The 17,303-nt window shown below is 39.5% G+C and overlaps 1 protein-coding gene across 2 annotated transcripts in view; it reads left to right on the top strand.

Annotated features, from left to right (window-relative positions):
* The window catches only part of LOC109955790 (E3 ubiquitin-protein ligase Midline-1-like), a 56,755-nt gene extending 42,153 nt beyond the window's left edge, over positions 1–14,602 (top strand). For both annotated transcript variants that reach the window (XM_020592270.1, XM_020592269.1), the window contains exons 4-10: positions 1,347–1,454; positions 3,924–4,072; positions 4,772–4,899; positions 6,081–6,224; positions 11,953–12,114; positions 12,335–12,542; positions 12,621–14,602. In XM_020592270.1, coding sequence (XP_020447926.1) covers positions 1,347–1,454; positions 3,924–4,072; positions 4,772–4,899; positions 6,081–6,224; positions 11,953–12,114; positions 12,335–12,542; positions 12,621–12,969 — 1,248 coding nt within the window. In that variant the 3' untranslated portion in view covers positions 12,970–14,602. The remainder of the gene's footprint in view (positions 1–1,346; positions 1,455–3,923; positions 4,073–4,771; positions 4,900–6,080; positions 6,225–11,952; positions 12,115–12,334; positions 12,543–12,620) is intronic.
* Positions 14,603–17,303: the final 2,701 nt, after the last annotated feature.

The following is a 17,303-nucleotide window of genomic DNA, read 5'->3' as shown; positions in this document are numbered from 1 at the left end:
TCCAAACTTCATGTGGCCTTCAGATTAGCTCAAGAACTGTCTGTAGAGAGCTTCATGTAATGGGGTTCCATGGTCGAGCAGCTGCATCCAAGCCTTACATCCCCAAGTGCAATGCAAAGCATCGGATGCAGTGGTGCAAAGCACGCCGCCACTGGACTCTAGAGCAGTGAAGACATGTTCTCTGGAGTGATGAATCACGCTTCTCTGTCTGGCAATCTGATGGACGAGTCTGGGTTTGGTGGTTGCCAGGAGAACAGTACTTGTCTGACTGCATTGTGCCAAGTGTAAATTTGGTGGAGGGGGGATTATGATGTGGAGTTGCTTTTCAGGAGCTGGGCTTGGCCCCTTAGTTCCAGTGAAAGGAACTCTTAATGCTTCAGCATACCAAGACATTTTGGACAATTTCATGCTTGCAACTTTGTGGAAACAGTTTGGGGATGGCCCCTTCCTGTTCCAACATGACTGCGCACCAGTGCACAAAGCAAGGTCCATAAGGACATGGATGAGTGAGTTTAGTGTGGAAGAACTTGACTGGCCTGCACAGAGTCCTGACCTCAACCCGACAGAACACCTTTGGGATGAATTAGAGCGGAGACTGCGATCCAGGCCTTCTCGTCCAACATCAGTGTCTGACCTCACAAATGCGCTTCTGAAAGAATGGTCAAAAATTCCCATTAACACACTCCTAAACCTTGTGGACAGCCTTTGCAGAAGAGTTGAAGCTGTTATAGCTGCAACGGGTGGGTCAACATCATATTAAACCCTATGGATTAAGAATCGGTTGTTACTCAAGTTCATTTGCATGTGAAGGCAGGCGAGTGAATACTTTTGGCAATAGTGTATATCCACAGGCAGGAAAGCACAGACCTTTATGTTCTCAGTGTGATGATGAGTTTTAGGCGTAGTCATTGATGTCTCTTCTAGAAACTGTTGCACAGTGTGTGGTGTGTTTAAATCACAAATGGTGTCAGAGGCCCTGTCAAATCTCCAGTGGTGAAACTGTTATGAACCTCCACTATCATAACTCCAAACAGACATAAATACAGAAATCTGGGAAGAGTTTTGCTGCAACATTTCACTAAACACTAAATTAGTTTGATAATTTGCAGGTCCCACAATGCCTGGACCTACAGGTTAAAACTAGAATGCAGAGACTAATTCTGCAGGAAGCAAAATGGGTGAATATGCTTCATCTTACTAAAGTGTTTGCTCCCAAACAGGAGGGCCGGTTAAAGGATGACATGATGTGGAGCTGCTAAACATACTGTATATCCCTCTATGTTCCGCACTGCTGCCTGCCATCAATTTTTTGGTTCATCCAACACTGTGTATGAATTGCTTCTCAGGTAAATGCATCCCGCCAGGAAGGCAAGCTCATGGAGGAGTGTAATGTCCTGATTGACATTATTCAGCAGAGGAGGCAGGTCATTGGCAATAAGATCAAGGAGGGGAAGGTGAGATGACTACTCAGAGGGGTGAGACGTATGATAGCAGATAACATTTATTTTCCTTTGCTGTTTTTATATCCATCTTCCACTTCATATGCATTTTTAGCATGGCATAAAGCAGACAAACTATTTGTATTAAAACTACCCATGCTCAAAGCTAATTTAGCCAGGCTTTCTCTGAACCATTCCAGCAGGTAGAACACTATCTACTGATCTAATCTTCTGTCTATTCATCCAAAATAAACCAACAGTATATTTTGAACAAAATAATAAGTAGTAACGTGCTTCAAACTTTTTTAACAAATAAAAAACTGAATAATTGGGCGTGCAAAATTATTCAGCCCCTTTACTTTCAGTGCAGCAAACTCTCTCCAGAAGTTCAGTGAGGATCTCTGAATGATCCAATGTTGACCTAAATGACTAATGATGATAAATAGAATCCACCTGTGTGTAATCAAGTCTCCGTATAAATGCACCTGCACTGTGATAGTCTCAGAGGTCTGTTTAAAGCGCAGAGAGCATCATGAAGAACAAGGAACACACCAGGCAGGTCCGAGATACTGTTGTGGAGAAGTTTAAAGCCGGATTTGGATACAAAAAGATTTCCCAAGCTTTAAACATCCCAAGGAGCACTGTGCAAGTGATAATATTGAAATGGAAGGAGTATCAGACCACTGCAAATCTACCAAGACCTGGCCGTCCCTCTAAACTTTCAGCTCATACAAGGAGAAGACTGATCAGAGATGCAGCCAAGAGGCCCATGATCACTCTGGATGAACTGCAGAGATCTACAGCTGAGGTGGGAGACTCTGTCCATAGGACAACAATCAGTCGTATACTGCACAAATCTGGCCTTTATGGAAGAGTGGCAAGAAGAAAGCCATTTCTTAAAGATATCCATAAAAAGTGTTGTTTAAAGTTTGCCACAAGCCACCTGGGAGACGCACCAAACATGTGGAAGAAGGTGCTCTGGTCAGATGAAACCAAAATCGAACTTTTTGGCAACAATGCAAAACGTTATGTTTGGCGTAAAAGCAACACAGCTCATCACCCTGAACACACCATCCCCATTGTCAAACATGGTGGTGGCAGCATCATGTTTTGGGCCTGCTTTTCTTCAGCAGGGACAGGGAAGATGGTTAAAATTGATGGGAAGATGGATGGAGCCAAATACAGGACCATTCTGGAAGGAAACCTGATGGAGTCTGCAAAAGACCTGAGACTGGGATGGAGATTTGTCTTCCAACAAGACAATGATCCAAAACATAAAGCAAAATCTACAATGGAATGGTTCACAAATAAACATATCCAGGTGTTAGAATGGCCAAGTCAAAGTCCAGACCTGAATCCAATCGAGAATCTGTGGAAAGAACTGACAACTGCTGTTCACAAACGCTCTCCATCCAACCTCACTGAGCTCGAGCTGTTTTGCAAGGAGGCATGGGCAAAAATTTCAGTCTCTCGATGTGCAAAACTGATAGAGACATACCCCAAGCGATTTACAGCTGTAATCGCAGCAAAAGGTGGCGCTACAACGTATTAACTTAAGGGGGTTGAATAATTTTGCACGCCCAATTTTTCAGTTTTTTATTTGTTAAAAAAGTTTGAAATATCCAATAAATTTCGTTCCACTTCATGATTGTGTCCCACTTGTTGTTGATTCTTCACAAAAAATTACAGTTTTATATCTTTATGTTTGAAGCCTGAAATGTGGCAAAAGGTCACAAAGTTCAAGGGGGCCGAATACTTTCGCAAGGCACTGTATATCAGTTATTGGGTGAGAACCACTCACACTGCTATGGCTTGGATTAGATTTTGATTGACTGCTGAAGTCATTACCTTTACCTGTCACTAAAACATCAACATACCAGCAGGTGACAATGCAGTACTTTATCACAACCACTTGACCCAATTCCACATTGCAGACAGACAGCAAAGTGCCGCCTAAAACGCAAACTCTCCAACACATTCTGAACAGACGGTGTAAACCGTCTGACTGGCCAAAAGTAGATCCCACAGCATATGGGTGGACATGTTTACTCGTACTCTGAACCAAGATGATTTAAGATTTTATCTAATGAGACTTGGAAGACTCCAGGGATGATTTCTCATCATGTAACATAGGCTTTTTGCTTTTACAACTGCATCAGAGGAGAAACAAAGATGGATGTTTATTTTTCAGCCAACCTATTTCTATAAATATTTTTTGATAGTGGTGTAGATCGTAATTAGTAGCACTCAAAATACTTCTTCTGAGATCAAGTTTCTCTTGTCTGCCATATGTGTTTTTAAACATAACTTTGCACATTTTGATGGAATTGAGCTGAGATTGCGCTCTTTTGGGTTCTTTAAAAGCCAAACTGCTGATGAAATGTCCATTGACCTCAATCCAGGATGAGGAGCTTTTTGTGCATTATTGCTTGCTTGATTATTTAGCAGCACTGTTCTCAGACATCTTTGGGCTGTTCATTCTAGGCACAAAGGCTTCGGAAGCTTGCCCAGCAGATCTCCAGCTGCAAGCAGTGCATTGAGAGGTCCTCGGCCCTCATTACACAGGCTGATCAGACTTTGAAAGAAACCGATCACGCTCGCTTCCTGCAGACTGCCAAAAGCATCAATGAGAGGTCAGACAGCCCACACACTGGCCACACGTCGTGGAACTATGCAGCTTAGCAAACTAAGATCTAGCTTTAAGGAAAGGTTAAAAAAGTGCACACAAGGATGTTAAGAAAGAATTTAAAAAGTGTGTGTGTGTGTGTGTGTGTCTTCCCCAATTGCAAAGACAAGTTGAGAGGGATTTCATCTTTTTCATTCCACTCTCAGCTTAAGGTTTCTAATTAAGATATTTAGTGATAAAAAAGAAATCATTATCCTTTAGTCCTTCAAAAAATTATAATAACAATAAAATTAAAAACCATTTCAATCAGAATCTAATCTCCAGAGCTTCACTAATTAACAGATTGATTTTATTCATATTTGAAGCTCAGTATTGTTCAATTCAGCAGCTGTTGAAGAGTTTGTTAATACTGTTAATAACATATTATCCCATCAGTAATGTGATATGGCGCAAATGCCAATATCTGGTTTCTTCGTGTATTTAAAGTAATTAAGATGCACATTATGATACTTGTTATTTAAAAGTACAGTTGCAACCATATAAAAGGATCCATTGTTCTAAAATGTACAATTGCTTTAAACAAGTTGTACTAGCCCTTTAAACCTGCAGGCCCATTTTTATTATTGGTTCCCTTAATCTGATCAGTTGCAGCGTTGGTGTACTTTAGTGTATGAAAACCTGTTCATCTTTGATGGTAATGATTTAGGGTTTCCATGGCAACCGCATCAACCCAAGTGCTGATCCCTGAGATCCACCTTACGGACACTTTCGACACCTTCGCCCTGGACTTCACCAGAGAGAAGAAACTGCTGGAGAATCTGGATTACCTCACTGGTAAATATTTGGTTTTATTAAGGCCTCTCTATCGTGAGAGACATTTTTGATTAAACCAAAAGCAATTTATTGATGACTAGCAATTACAGTTGTGCACAGTAATTACTTTAATCAAAACCACAAACCAAATATCTTTTTGTTGGATGTACTGAACAGTCTATCATTTTAATGCAGCTACTCACTGACCATAACACCTCAGGACTGCTGCCAATTATGATTCTACTTCATCTTTAAATTCAGATTTTGCTTTTTTTTTTATTCCTTTGAAGTCAGGACTGTTTCCAAGTACTGTGTTTCAAGGAACCTATTAACTCCACAATTAATTTTCAACATTAATTCCCAACATCCCACTTGTGTGGATCCATCAAAATGTCACCGTATGAACTATGAGCGTGCTGGGGACAAAAACAAGGCATCATGTGTAGTGGATTTGAAGGTCTGTGAAAATGGCTACCTTGTATTTGTTCTCTGTGATACATTAAGGCTTTGCTGGAGGACCTTTTCACTAAGTGAATCATTCTGAATCACTCCACTCTGTGCAGCCACTCATGACACAGGGCTCAGGAGAGCGAGAGAATGACATACACAGAAAGAGATAGAGAATGGCTTTATAATCAATTGAAGCAGTGCCTCTGTATCTTTGTTTCTTTACCTCAGTTCCTCTGCTTTCTGCTAGAGGCTTCGTGGCTTGAATACAAAAGGAATTTATTTGATTTATTTCCACATTGAACAGAAACAGCTATACCCATAATGAAGTTTGCCCATGAATCAATACATGAGTATAAGAGAGCCAGTTTAGCATCTCTGGTTATGTAACAACTCACCTTTGTTAATGCTAAAAGGACTGTGACATTTACTCTTCCTCATATGTTAATGTGAGCTCCCTTTAACCAGAATATTTTATCTTTTTGCTTTGACATTATTTTAAATGCTCAACCTACCACTCTACTGGAAAGGAAATCTTTAGTTCTGTGTGTAATGAACCATTTGCTCTTATAAATTCTACCAAATTACCACACACAAAGTTAATTGGGGCTATTGTTTGTTACAACAACTGAAAAACTCTACATTTGTCATCATTTTGGAATTAACTAATGTAATTTGCAACTATATTCAAACAGAACATAACAATAGAGCCTGAGATATTGTTAGATGATGCTCATTGTATTTACTCTTTACAGCTCCAAATGCTCCGTGCATAAGGGAAGAGTTGTGCACGGCTTCCTACGACACCATCACTGTCCACTGGACGTCTGATGATGAATTCACAGTGGTATCCTATGAGCTCCAGTATTCCATCTTCACTGGACAATCTAATATTGCCAGTAAGTATATGTGGCTGACAGGAAATTCTGGAATCAGCCAGAAAATTAATTTAAGGTTTTAAGTTTAAGTTTTAACCGAACTAGAGACACTAATCCAACTCATGAAAGTCTTTCAGTCTGCTCTAAAATAAATTCAATTAGCAATCAAATAAACTGAGTTCATGACACATTTTTTTCTGGAAATTTGAGTTAGAACAAACAGGAAAGAACTTCCAAAATGGTGGGTACTTTATAACCCAGAGATTTTCAAACTAGATGTAAGAGGAGGAAAGGACATAGGGCAACAGTCCTGTGTGAGGTTTAAGATACAAGAAGTGCATACTGGTGTTCTAAGAACAATGGGACGTTAGTTGTTGTAGTTTGAAGTCTTTGAGGCAGTTCATGTACTTTAAAACCCTTTACACCCCATAAATGGCCTCAAAAAAGCTTCCCCCCACATCACAATTCTATTCACACACAAACCTGGACAGACACGATACACACATTTAGAGGATATAACTATCTTTGATGTCCTTTGTAGAATAAACTGATCAGTCTCCTTAGAAATCCTAGAAAAAAGGACACTCCTTAAATCATTAGAACTTGCCTCATGATTACCACTTTTTAAAAATTTCTTTCAGTATCAAAGTAATGCAGTGATAATTTCCCATACATCCACGAGTACACTGCAAATGGTACCGCTAACAGCTGACTCAACATACTTGTAATAGTGCTGATTTACAACTCTGTTAATATAAACTTTTGGCATATAGTGCTATACATTTAGTGGGAATCTGTAGCACTGTTGTGGTCTCATGTCCTTGGTATTTATAAAATCATAGCTACAGTACAACTCTGACCATTGTCCCACATCCTGCATGTAAGCATCATTTTGTAACATACATTTCATCACAGTATAAAACCAAGTCAGGGACATTAATCTGTCCATTTAGGAAGCACAAGTGATTGTGAATCAGTTTCACACCCGCTTTGGTGCCAATCAAAGTGACAATAGGTGTAATGGAGAGGCAAAAGCAAGACAACCCCTAACATGAGAATGGTTTTGCATGTGATGGCCACAGACAAATGCTCTCTCCTTATCCTTCCTGACTGATTCTTGTGTTTTGCTAATGTCCTTGTCATTATCGGTAGCATGAGGCAGTACCAGCAGCCCAATCAGGTTGCACAGGTAGTCCAGCTACTCCGAGATGGCACATTCACATGTGCAGTTGCAAGAAAGTTTGCTGTGTCTTCCAGCATAGTCTAAAGAACATGGAGGAGATACTGTACCAGGACACCGGCTGTTACACCAGGAGAGCTGGACACGGCCATTGAAGGGCAACAACCCAGCAGCAGGACTGGTATCTGCTCCTTTGTGTAAGGAGGAACAGAAGCAGCACTGCACGAGCACTACAAATGACCTACTAGTGTGCATGTCTCTGACCAAACTATCAAAAACAGACTCCACTGAGGTGGCATGGGACCAGACGTCCTCTAGTATGACTTGTGCTTACAATACAGCACCATGCAGCTCAATTGGCATACACCAGAGAACACCAGAATTGGCAGGTCCTTGGAGAGCCGCACAGACCTCTATGTCATAGCCAACATTACCCTGACTGCTGTGAGGTACTGGGATAAAATCCTCAGAGTGACTGTCAGACCTTATGCTGATGGAGCAGGCCCAGGGCTTCTCCTGGTGCAGAATGATGACCGGCCTCATGTGGCCAGAATGTGTAGGCAGTTCCTGGATGACAAAGGCCTTGATGCCATTGACTGGCCCTCATGTCCCCCTGACCTAAATCCAACTGAGCACCTATGGGACATTATGTATCAGTGCATCTGAGGCCACCAAGTATCACTACAGACTGTCAAGGAGCTCACTGGTGCCCTGATTCAGGTCTGGAAGTAGATCCCCCAGGTCGGGAGTGCATACAGGCATGCGGTGGCCAATCACAATACTCAAGTAATGTTATGAATTGCTGTGATAAAATTCATGCAACTTCGATGAACCTGTGATTCAATTTTCAGTGTGATTTTGAATGCAGCCTCCATGGGTTGATGATTTTGGTTTCCATTGACAGTTCTTATGTCATTTGTTCTGAACATAGGATACAATGTACATCAGTAAAGGTTTTCAACTTGAATTGGTTCATCAAGATCCAATGTGTGTAAGTGTTCCCTTTTTTTGAGCAGTACATTTACAGAACTGAGATCTGCTCTGTATAGTCATCTGTCTGTACTAGGCTGCTTCACTGGTGGCCACCAGCTCACCTGAGGCAACTGGGACAGGCTTTTCTAAAAGGTGAGAGAGCACTGAGATGGAAGTAGAGCCTAAAGAAGTGAGGCCCCCTGCTTTAATGCTACTATCACCTTCAGATGTTGTCACACATCAAATGGCTGTAGCTTGTGAAGGATGAAAGGAGTAAGATCTGACAAAACTGTAGCAGAGAATCCACAGTGTGTAGAGCAGTCAGCAAAAAATAAGATGCAGTGGATATAAAGAGTTCTTAAGTCTATACATGCAAGAGGTTTCCATGGCAATGAAGGAGTCAGCCGTTGTATCAGGACAGATGACAGCTGAGAATGAGTCTCCATCCCAGATACACTCTTAGTGACACAATTGACAGACATACTGTACAGTGGCAAGAAAAATTATGTGAACCTTTTGGAATTCCATGGTTTTCTGCATTAATTTGTCATAAAATGTTATCTGATCTTCATCTAAGTCAAGAGTACTGATGAATATAATGTGCCTAATATAACAACACAAAAAAAATTCTGATCTTTCATGTCTTTATTGAGAACAACCATAAAAAACTCATAGTACTAGTGGAAAAAGTATGTGAACCCTTGAGTTAATGACCTCAAAAAAGCTAATTGGAGTCCGGTGTTAGCATACCTGGAGTCTTGTTAAGAAAATGAGTTTGGAGGTGTGGACTAGAGCTACTTTGACTGATATAAACCACTCACACCTTTTGAGTTTGCTCCACACAAGAAGAATATGCTTATGTGAGCCATGCCTCACTAAAAAGAGCTTTCAGAAGATCTACGATCAAGAATTGTTGATTTAGCCCAGTCAAAATGACCCCAAGAGCACAACGAAGACTCATCAATGAGGTAAAGAAACAACCTTGAGTGACAGCCAAAAATTTGAAGGCATCATTGGAACTGGATAACATCTATATTCATGAGTCTACAGTATGTAAAACATTGAACAAGCAGGGTGTTTATGGCAGGACACCACGAAGAAAGCCGCTGCTTACTAAAAAGAACACTGCTGGACGCCTGAAGTTTGTGAAAGAGCACATTGACACCCCACAGTGTTACAGGTAAAATGTTTTGTGGACTGATACCACCTTTTGGAGTGGTCAAGTCAGAGCCCAGACCTCAACCCAATAGAGATGCTATGGAATGACTTGAAGAGAGCGATACACGAGAGACGTCCAAAAAATAAGATGGAGCTAAAGCAGTTCTGCAGGAAGGATGGGCTAAAATTAAAATTCCTCCTGAACGATGTGCAGGTCAGATCCACAGCTACAGGAAGCGCCTGGTTGAGGTTATTGCTGCCAACGAGGGGGTAAACCAGTTATTAATTCCAAGGGTTCACTTACTTTTTCCACTACCATTTTGAATGTTGAATGAGTGTCTTCAATAAAAACATGAAAGATCTGAATTTTTTGTGTTGTTTTTATATTTGTCAGTACTCTTGACTTAGATGAAGATCAGATAACATTTTATGACAAATTAATGCAGAAAACCATGACATTCCAAAAGGTTCACATACTTTTTTCTTGACACTGTATATGTTGACATGCTGTACACACACAATTGCATACAAGCACAACCCAGAAAATCATAAGCACAACTGAGAGAGCAACAACTTCTACATGAGATCAGGGCATTTAAAAACTTGCTCCCCTGCTCACTTTCAAGCAAATTGCCTTTTCTCTGTCTTTCATTCATCCATTTATATTCAAATAGATTTATCTTACTGAAAAAAATCCTCTCTTCTCTTCTGCATTAACTCCTTGCTTTTCTGCTTCACGTTACTCCTTTTTCCACTCAATCTGCTGAGGAACTTCTTCCTTCCCAAAGTTACACTTCTCATTACTTTACAGTTTAAAGCATATTTAGAACCTACAGCCATTAAACTAATGGGGCACTTTATTGCCCTTTCAGATGCTTGTCACCTGTTATTTGTTAAGATGCTATGCTTTTTATCTACTGCTGTCTTCATATCCACTAATGTCAGAGGCACTGCAGTTGGCATCTAAGTCACATTTAGTAAAATTCCCCCAGGTCTAATTCAGATGAATCACTACACAAGAAGAGAAACAGTCTTGTAATGTTAATGTAATAAAAACACAAACACAACATCCCTAACTCCAGTGCATGATTGTGCAGTACAGTCCCATGAATCTGATTTCCTTTGGGAAATGTGAGTCAAGATGATAACGGCAAAGTTTCATTCTTACCTGCTCCTTCTGTTTGTATGAGACTACAAGCTTAATCAAATGATGCTGCAAAGTGTTGGTTTATTTTAATTTGTATTTACTTCAAGTCTGGAAGTATATACAACTACAGCAGTTGATTTTGGGGGGGGGAAGATAGAATGGGTATCTAAAGCTAGCTCAAACTCAGATTTTTATGACAAAATTTTATTTTTATTTCCCCAGTTCCCCATGAGATTCAAACTCCATACATGAAATAATGTATACCTATCCCATATCCTTTACTTGGGAGGTTGATATATTTGCAAATTATTATTATTTTCTACTTTTTAAAAACATGCTCTTTTGTTTGCATCATTATTAATACAGTCAGTAGAGGTCACCAAACCACAACATGCTGTGGTCTTAATTAGCTTCTGGCACAAATGATTTTACATTGTGGTCTTTACGTATTGTCAGTTCATAATACATTTAAATTACAGAAAACTAGGAGAAAATGAATAGGGTTCAAGGATTTCTGTAGTTTGTTTGGCTGCACTACAAACGCATTTCTGACAGAGGAGCCCTCAGTGTGAGTTTGCTGCCTCCACATTTGCTGTTACTACAGCAACCACAGGCGTAATAATCAAGCTGCTTTTTTTAACTTTAAGATTAGGATTTTAAAGTCATTACATTCTGGTCAAGGTGGCAGGTCTTCAGTAGAATATGGCGAACATGATGATAAACAGTGTGTTTACTGTATGTGATGCTGTAACATTGAAATGATAATCAAGTGTGCTCATTATAGCCTATATAGACTTCAGCTGGTTTTTACCTCTGACAAGCTAAGAGAAGCAAATGGTGCCAAATTCCTCAGGCAAACAAAGCCATGACCTGGAAAGAAAATGTGTGCACACACACATATGCCTTAGGAGGTGGTGCAGTAGTACTGGAGTACCACTGAATAAAAGACATGCACAGACCAGCAAGAACCAGTGAGGTGTGAACGGTTTCCTCTTGTGCCTTTTCGCACCCTCTCACCAGTTTCCAATGTCACAGGCTCACACACAACCAGTTAGTACACTGTCCTTTCAAACAGCTGAACATCACTCAAAAAACTTTATATTTTTATAATTCCAAAGTTATGATTAAACACATTTTTCTTCTCTGAAAATAGCACATAGTGTGGTATCTGCTATAAATGATAAAATGTATATTTTTTAGGAAACAAACAACATGAATATCATTTTCTCCCCTTCCTCTAATCTGTGCCTTTTTCTCCACATCCCCTCCATCTTCATTCCCTTTCCTACCAGGTCTGTGCAACTCACTGGAGAGCTGGATGATTGTTCCCAACATCAAGCAGAACCACTATACAGTGCATGGCTTGCAGAGCGGCACCAAATACATCTTTGTTGTCAAGGCCATTAACCAAGCGGGAAGCAGAAGCAGTGAACCAGGGACTCTGAAGACTAACAGTAAGAGACTGACAACTGAAACTTAACACTCCATATAGGATTGACCTTTACAGGAAAATTCATGTACAGTATAAACACACACAAGTAACTTACTGGGTTTATTATTTGCAATTGCACTACTTGCATTTTTTCTATCTGTGACCTGTAATGCATGCTACCACTTTGGCAGTACATCCCAAAAACAAAACCAGTATTTCATGTCTTCCGTCTCATTTCCCAGGCCAGCCATTCAAGCTGGACCCCAAATCTGCTCACAAGAAGCTGAAGATATCCCATGACAACCTGACAGTGGAGCGGGACGAAACCACATCCAAGAAAGGCCACAGCCAAGACCGGTTCTCTGGTCAAAGCAGCTATGGCGTGGTGGGAAATGTCTTTATTGACAGCGGGCGTCACTACTGGGAGGCTCTGATTGGAGGGAGTACATGGTGAGAGTAGTAAATTTGGGTGAAGAAAAGGTTTGTGGTTTTCACTTATGGATAACAGAGTCCTTCACTCCTCCTCAGGTATGCTGTGGGCATAGCCTACAAATCAGCCCCCAAGCACGAATGGATCGGTAAGAACTCGGCCTCCTGGGTGCTCTGCCGCTGCAACAACTCCTGGGTGGTTCGACACAACAGCAAGGAGCTGGCCATTGAGCCCTCACCCCATCTGCGGCGCATTGGGGTTCTACTGGACTACGACGCCGGGTACCTGACCTTCTACGATGCCGTGGGCTCACAGCACTTGCACACATTTCACGTTTCCTTTGTCCAACCTGTGTGTCCTGTGTTCAATGTGTGGAATAGGTGTCTGACTATTCTCACTGGTTTACCTATCCCTGACCATCTAGAGGGGCTCGAAACCCACAACTGAAAGCTACAGACAGACAACTATCAATCAGCATATCTTTAAGCTGCACTGGGCAAGATATGTGAAAATTCTCATGGTTCATAGAAAACAGAAGAGTTGTCGCATCATTTGAAATTCATATACTGCAGACCTGCTCTATCCAATCAAATCCAATCATATTCTTGTCATGCACACTTGTGCACCCAGAGGATGGTAACAAAATGATGAATGAAATATAAGCAGCAGTTAGTGAGGAAGCGTTTGACATTTTGTTTTCTCATTTGATTTTCTTTGATATATGCCATCACAGACACACAGTTCTGGTAAAATAAAATAAGAATGTGAATAGCTAAATGACATCTGTTTTACAAACCAAATAACTTAAACACTTGCTACTGTTTGTGCAAAGTTACTTAGTGCATATTTAGAATGCAAAAAATAAATAAAGAAGAAATCATTGGGTTGTTATTTTATTGAGATACCAAGTGCTTTTGAGTTATGATTTCAAAAGGCAAATATGATATTGGCTCACATTCTGATTCTAAAAGACTAAGTGAAACCTGACCCTAGACAGATGACAGTAAACTGGAGTCAGTCCAGAGAAAACCAACACAAATGGACTTTGTTGGGCCAGACATTCCTACTCTAAGGTACTTTGGCAACAAGGAAATAATCCACAAATCAATTTCTATTTTTTACACCATCATATCAAATATGGAACTTTGAAAATCCTATAAACCACCATACTTACAGTGCAGACACACAAATGTGAGTTTTCTAAGTTCAACCCCTTCATCCTAGCCTACTTCATTAAAAAGGAACCAAAGTAGCCATTACTGTTTAACTTAAAATTTTATGCTGTTAATAAATGCTGAATTATTTTTAAAAAGTGACAAAGAGGACACTGCATTATGTGAATATAAAAAGCCGAATTGACTTAAATGTAAACCTTGTTTTTTGCACATTGTTCATATTGTTTTTGTTGTTTCGGCAAAACAATCATTTGGCTCTGGTGCAATGTTTGTGCTAGTGCGCTAATACTGCAGAAACATTCATATGCTTTTATGAGGGTCTTTCCATTTTTGTCTTTTAAAAATATACATTTTTACTGAGGTCTTATTTAATCAAATCGACATGTAACATATTGTTTACTTCTCTATAAAAACACACCTCCTTCACTTTTTATGCAACACAGCCATGCACAGGGGTCTGTCCTTAGACCTGTTGCACAGTAATGATGTCAGTAGGGTGGCACCTCAGTCTTCACTTCAGTCATTAACTCAATCTTGATTTGGATTTTCCCAAATTCCTTGCAATTTTAAAAGAACAAATTACAGTAATGCTGCCAATGAATCTCTAGAAGGAATTTAGTGAATTCCAAATCCTATGATTCTGATGATTTTATTTTGTTTCAATATCGGTACAAAGTAGGGAGGATAAATAAAAAGTTTGATTCTTTGCCTTGCTGGCAGCAACACTGAACTGTATGTTCCATATTATATGATACAAATACATATTGCCTAATTTAATGTGTTCATTGAACTTCATGACTATGGTGTTATATGTTGCTTCTCTGTAGACATTTTTATGAAAAACAGGATTTGAGTGTTTGCCTGACTATCATCTGAGAGAAGCCTATGACGGGGTAAAAAATAAATGTTCCTTTTCACATTGAAGTGTACTGTTTTTGTCCTCTGAAATAATACAGCAGTGTATGCGAGAATGTCAAGAGTTCTGAGAGATTTCATAAGGCTGGACAATGTGAAATGTCAACACCTTTTCTTTTTGAAGGATGTATATTTCATTTAAGAAAACTCGAGCAGCTCCAATTTCAGGAAGTTTAGACCTTGGCCTTTTGGTCTGTGTAAAGTTACTGCTTCCCTTCAGGAATGCACTGCACTCATGGCTTTAAGCTGTAACATAGAAGTTGTGAGCAGTTCAACCTAAAGGTGATTCTTACATAACAGAATTTGTTGTAAGGTAGTTTATAATGTGTTTCAGAAATGTGACTGGGAGCAGATACTTTTTCCCATTCACTAGTGAATGAATGACACTTTATTATAGACTCAAGGTCCAAATTAAAACAAGACAATAAAAGAACAATAAAAATAAAATAAAAACAAGAACAGGAGAACAACCATAAACTACTATCCCTTTAAAAGGCAGGCATACCAATGTTTCCAGAGAGCAGAAGTAAAACGCACGTCACTGTATGCAACATTAGTCAACAATAAAATGATATGATTTCCAGAACCATTCAGGCGACAGATAAATTTATACATCAAATTTCGTAAAACAGCGGGAAATGTACTCATTCGAAATGACACGAACAGTCCGCTAGCACTCGTCCATCTAGGCTTTTTCAATAATAGCCTTAGGGCATCAATGTAAGCCACTGACAGTTTCCGAAGACTACCCTTTTTATAATTACACCACAGATGGGCAGTGTACAAGGAGGTACAATAAACCAACCGAGCATGAACCAAATTTCTGTGCCATTATATTAGCTTATACATACAACATACGGCACTGCCGATATATAGACATCAGACAAACAATCATTTATGACATGACCCAAGTACTTAACTTCGTTGCACACAGTTAAAATATTACCAGATAACTTAAAAGAAGGGAATACAAGGGACCTGTCCTCATTTGTACAGCATATCATAATAACACTTTTGACAGCATTATACTTGACATCGTGAAGTTCCCCAAATGCTGAACACACGTTCAAGAGCTGTTGAAGACCTGCTGAGCTGGGACTAAAAATCACAAGGTCATCTGCATACATTAAATGATTCACAACTATACCACCGATCATACATCACGTTCTGCACATATTTAACTCTTATGTTATGAATGAATACTAACAAAGTTATAACAGTATGTATGCTTTCTATTGAACTTCAAGTCATACAGCAAGCCATTGTCTATTGGACTATGATTAGACTTACTGTGTTTGAGATGCAAGTTTATATTTAGTGAGATTTACACAAGCCTGTTATCGACATTGGTACTTGGTACTTATAGAGCTTATAAAAATTATGCAAACATTTTAATGCAATCTAAAACTTTGCTGGAGGACCAGATTTGGCCCACAAGCTCCTATTTGCCTACCAGTGGCAGAAAGGCTCCTGACCTCCAATTTGGAAACCACCACTCTAAACCTTTTCTTAATATTTAGAGAATCCTATTCAGCTTGGTTATAAAACCACTGCACTTTTGCATACACATATAGCCCCTGATCCATGTTTGCATATTACTAGCAAAGTGGAGTCCAATCATCTTTACTTCACAATGAGGGAATAAGTTAATTATTCTTTTTATAACCACATTATTAGAAACTTCAGTTACCATAGGAACAGAGTCATCGAAGCACTTGTCAGCATCTGTACTTTTTCTTCTGCAAGATGACTACTCTAGAGAGCCGCTAATGACAAACTAAGTTTAGACCTCAACTTATTGAGTTCACTTGAGTTTATGAATTTCCTGTGACAGAGGAAGTTTTGGATCTTATCATATGAACTTCCTGCAGACATCAGGGGCTCTTCCTGGTTTTCCAGTGCGGTTAGCTACTGAATAGCTACTGTAGAATGAGCTGAAGGTCAATGTGTGTACACATGGTTCAGTAATGTGAATGGCAAAAATGACTCAAAAATGAGCAAACGGTTAAAAAAGGGACACACAAATTTACAAGTTGCTGTCTGCGAATAACAGAGGTGTGTGCTTGTCTGTCTGTAACTCAGCCTGCAATACAGAGGGTATGTGGAAGATAGAATGGGTAGGCTTCTTTCTATTGCTGCCAAACACATGTATACTAAGTGCTACACAATGAGCATTTATGGTTGTCATATAAAATATTGTTCTTCACAGCATTTTATTCTAAAAAGGGTTCAATTATGTGTAACAAGTCAAACAGACATTAGACACAACACAGCTAAAGCACAGCTAAGAAAACTAGGTTACCTTCTGACTATAATTAGCAGAATGTGTCATCACAACAGTTTCATCTGGGAAACAACTGCTCTCATTGCATAATAAATCTATAAACTCATGAGTCACAAAATGAAGCATCTGTGCTTCTTCAAAAAAAGCAAACCAAGCATAAAGTGTCATTTCTCAATATGTGGATGTCCAGAGGGGAATTATCTTCTTAAAACCTGCTTCTGAGACTTATAGTATATGATCTATGACTCAGTACTTAGGTGATGTGTTTACATGTTTCCTACATGGCATCAAATCATCAAATTGTTACTGTAGTTTATTACACTGCAGATATGCCTTGAGATTTTCAGACATTGTTATAAAGCATTTACTTTTCAAAAAATGCAATTTTCCAGCCCTAAATTCTGACC

Source organism: Monopterus albus, unplaced genomic scaffold, assembly GCF_001952655.1.
Source record: "Monopterus albus unplaced genomic scaffold, M_albus_1.0 scaffold16.1, whole genome shotgun sequence".
In the NCBI taxonomy this organism is placed as follows: domain Eukaryota; kingdom Metazoa; phylum Chordata; class Actinopteri; order Synbranchiformes; family Synbranchidae; genus Monopterus; species Monopterus albus.
This window is presented reverse-complemented; position numbering and strand designations above follow the sequence as displayed.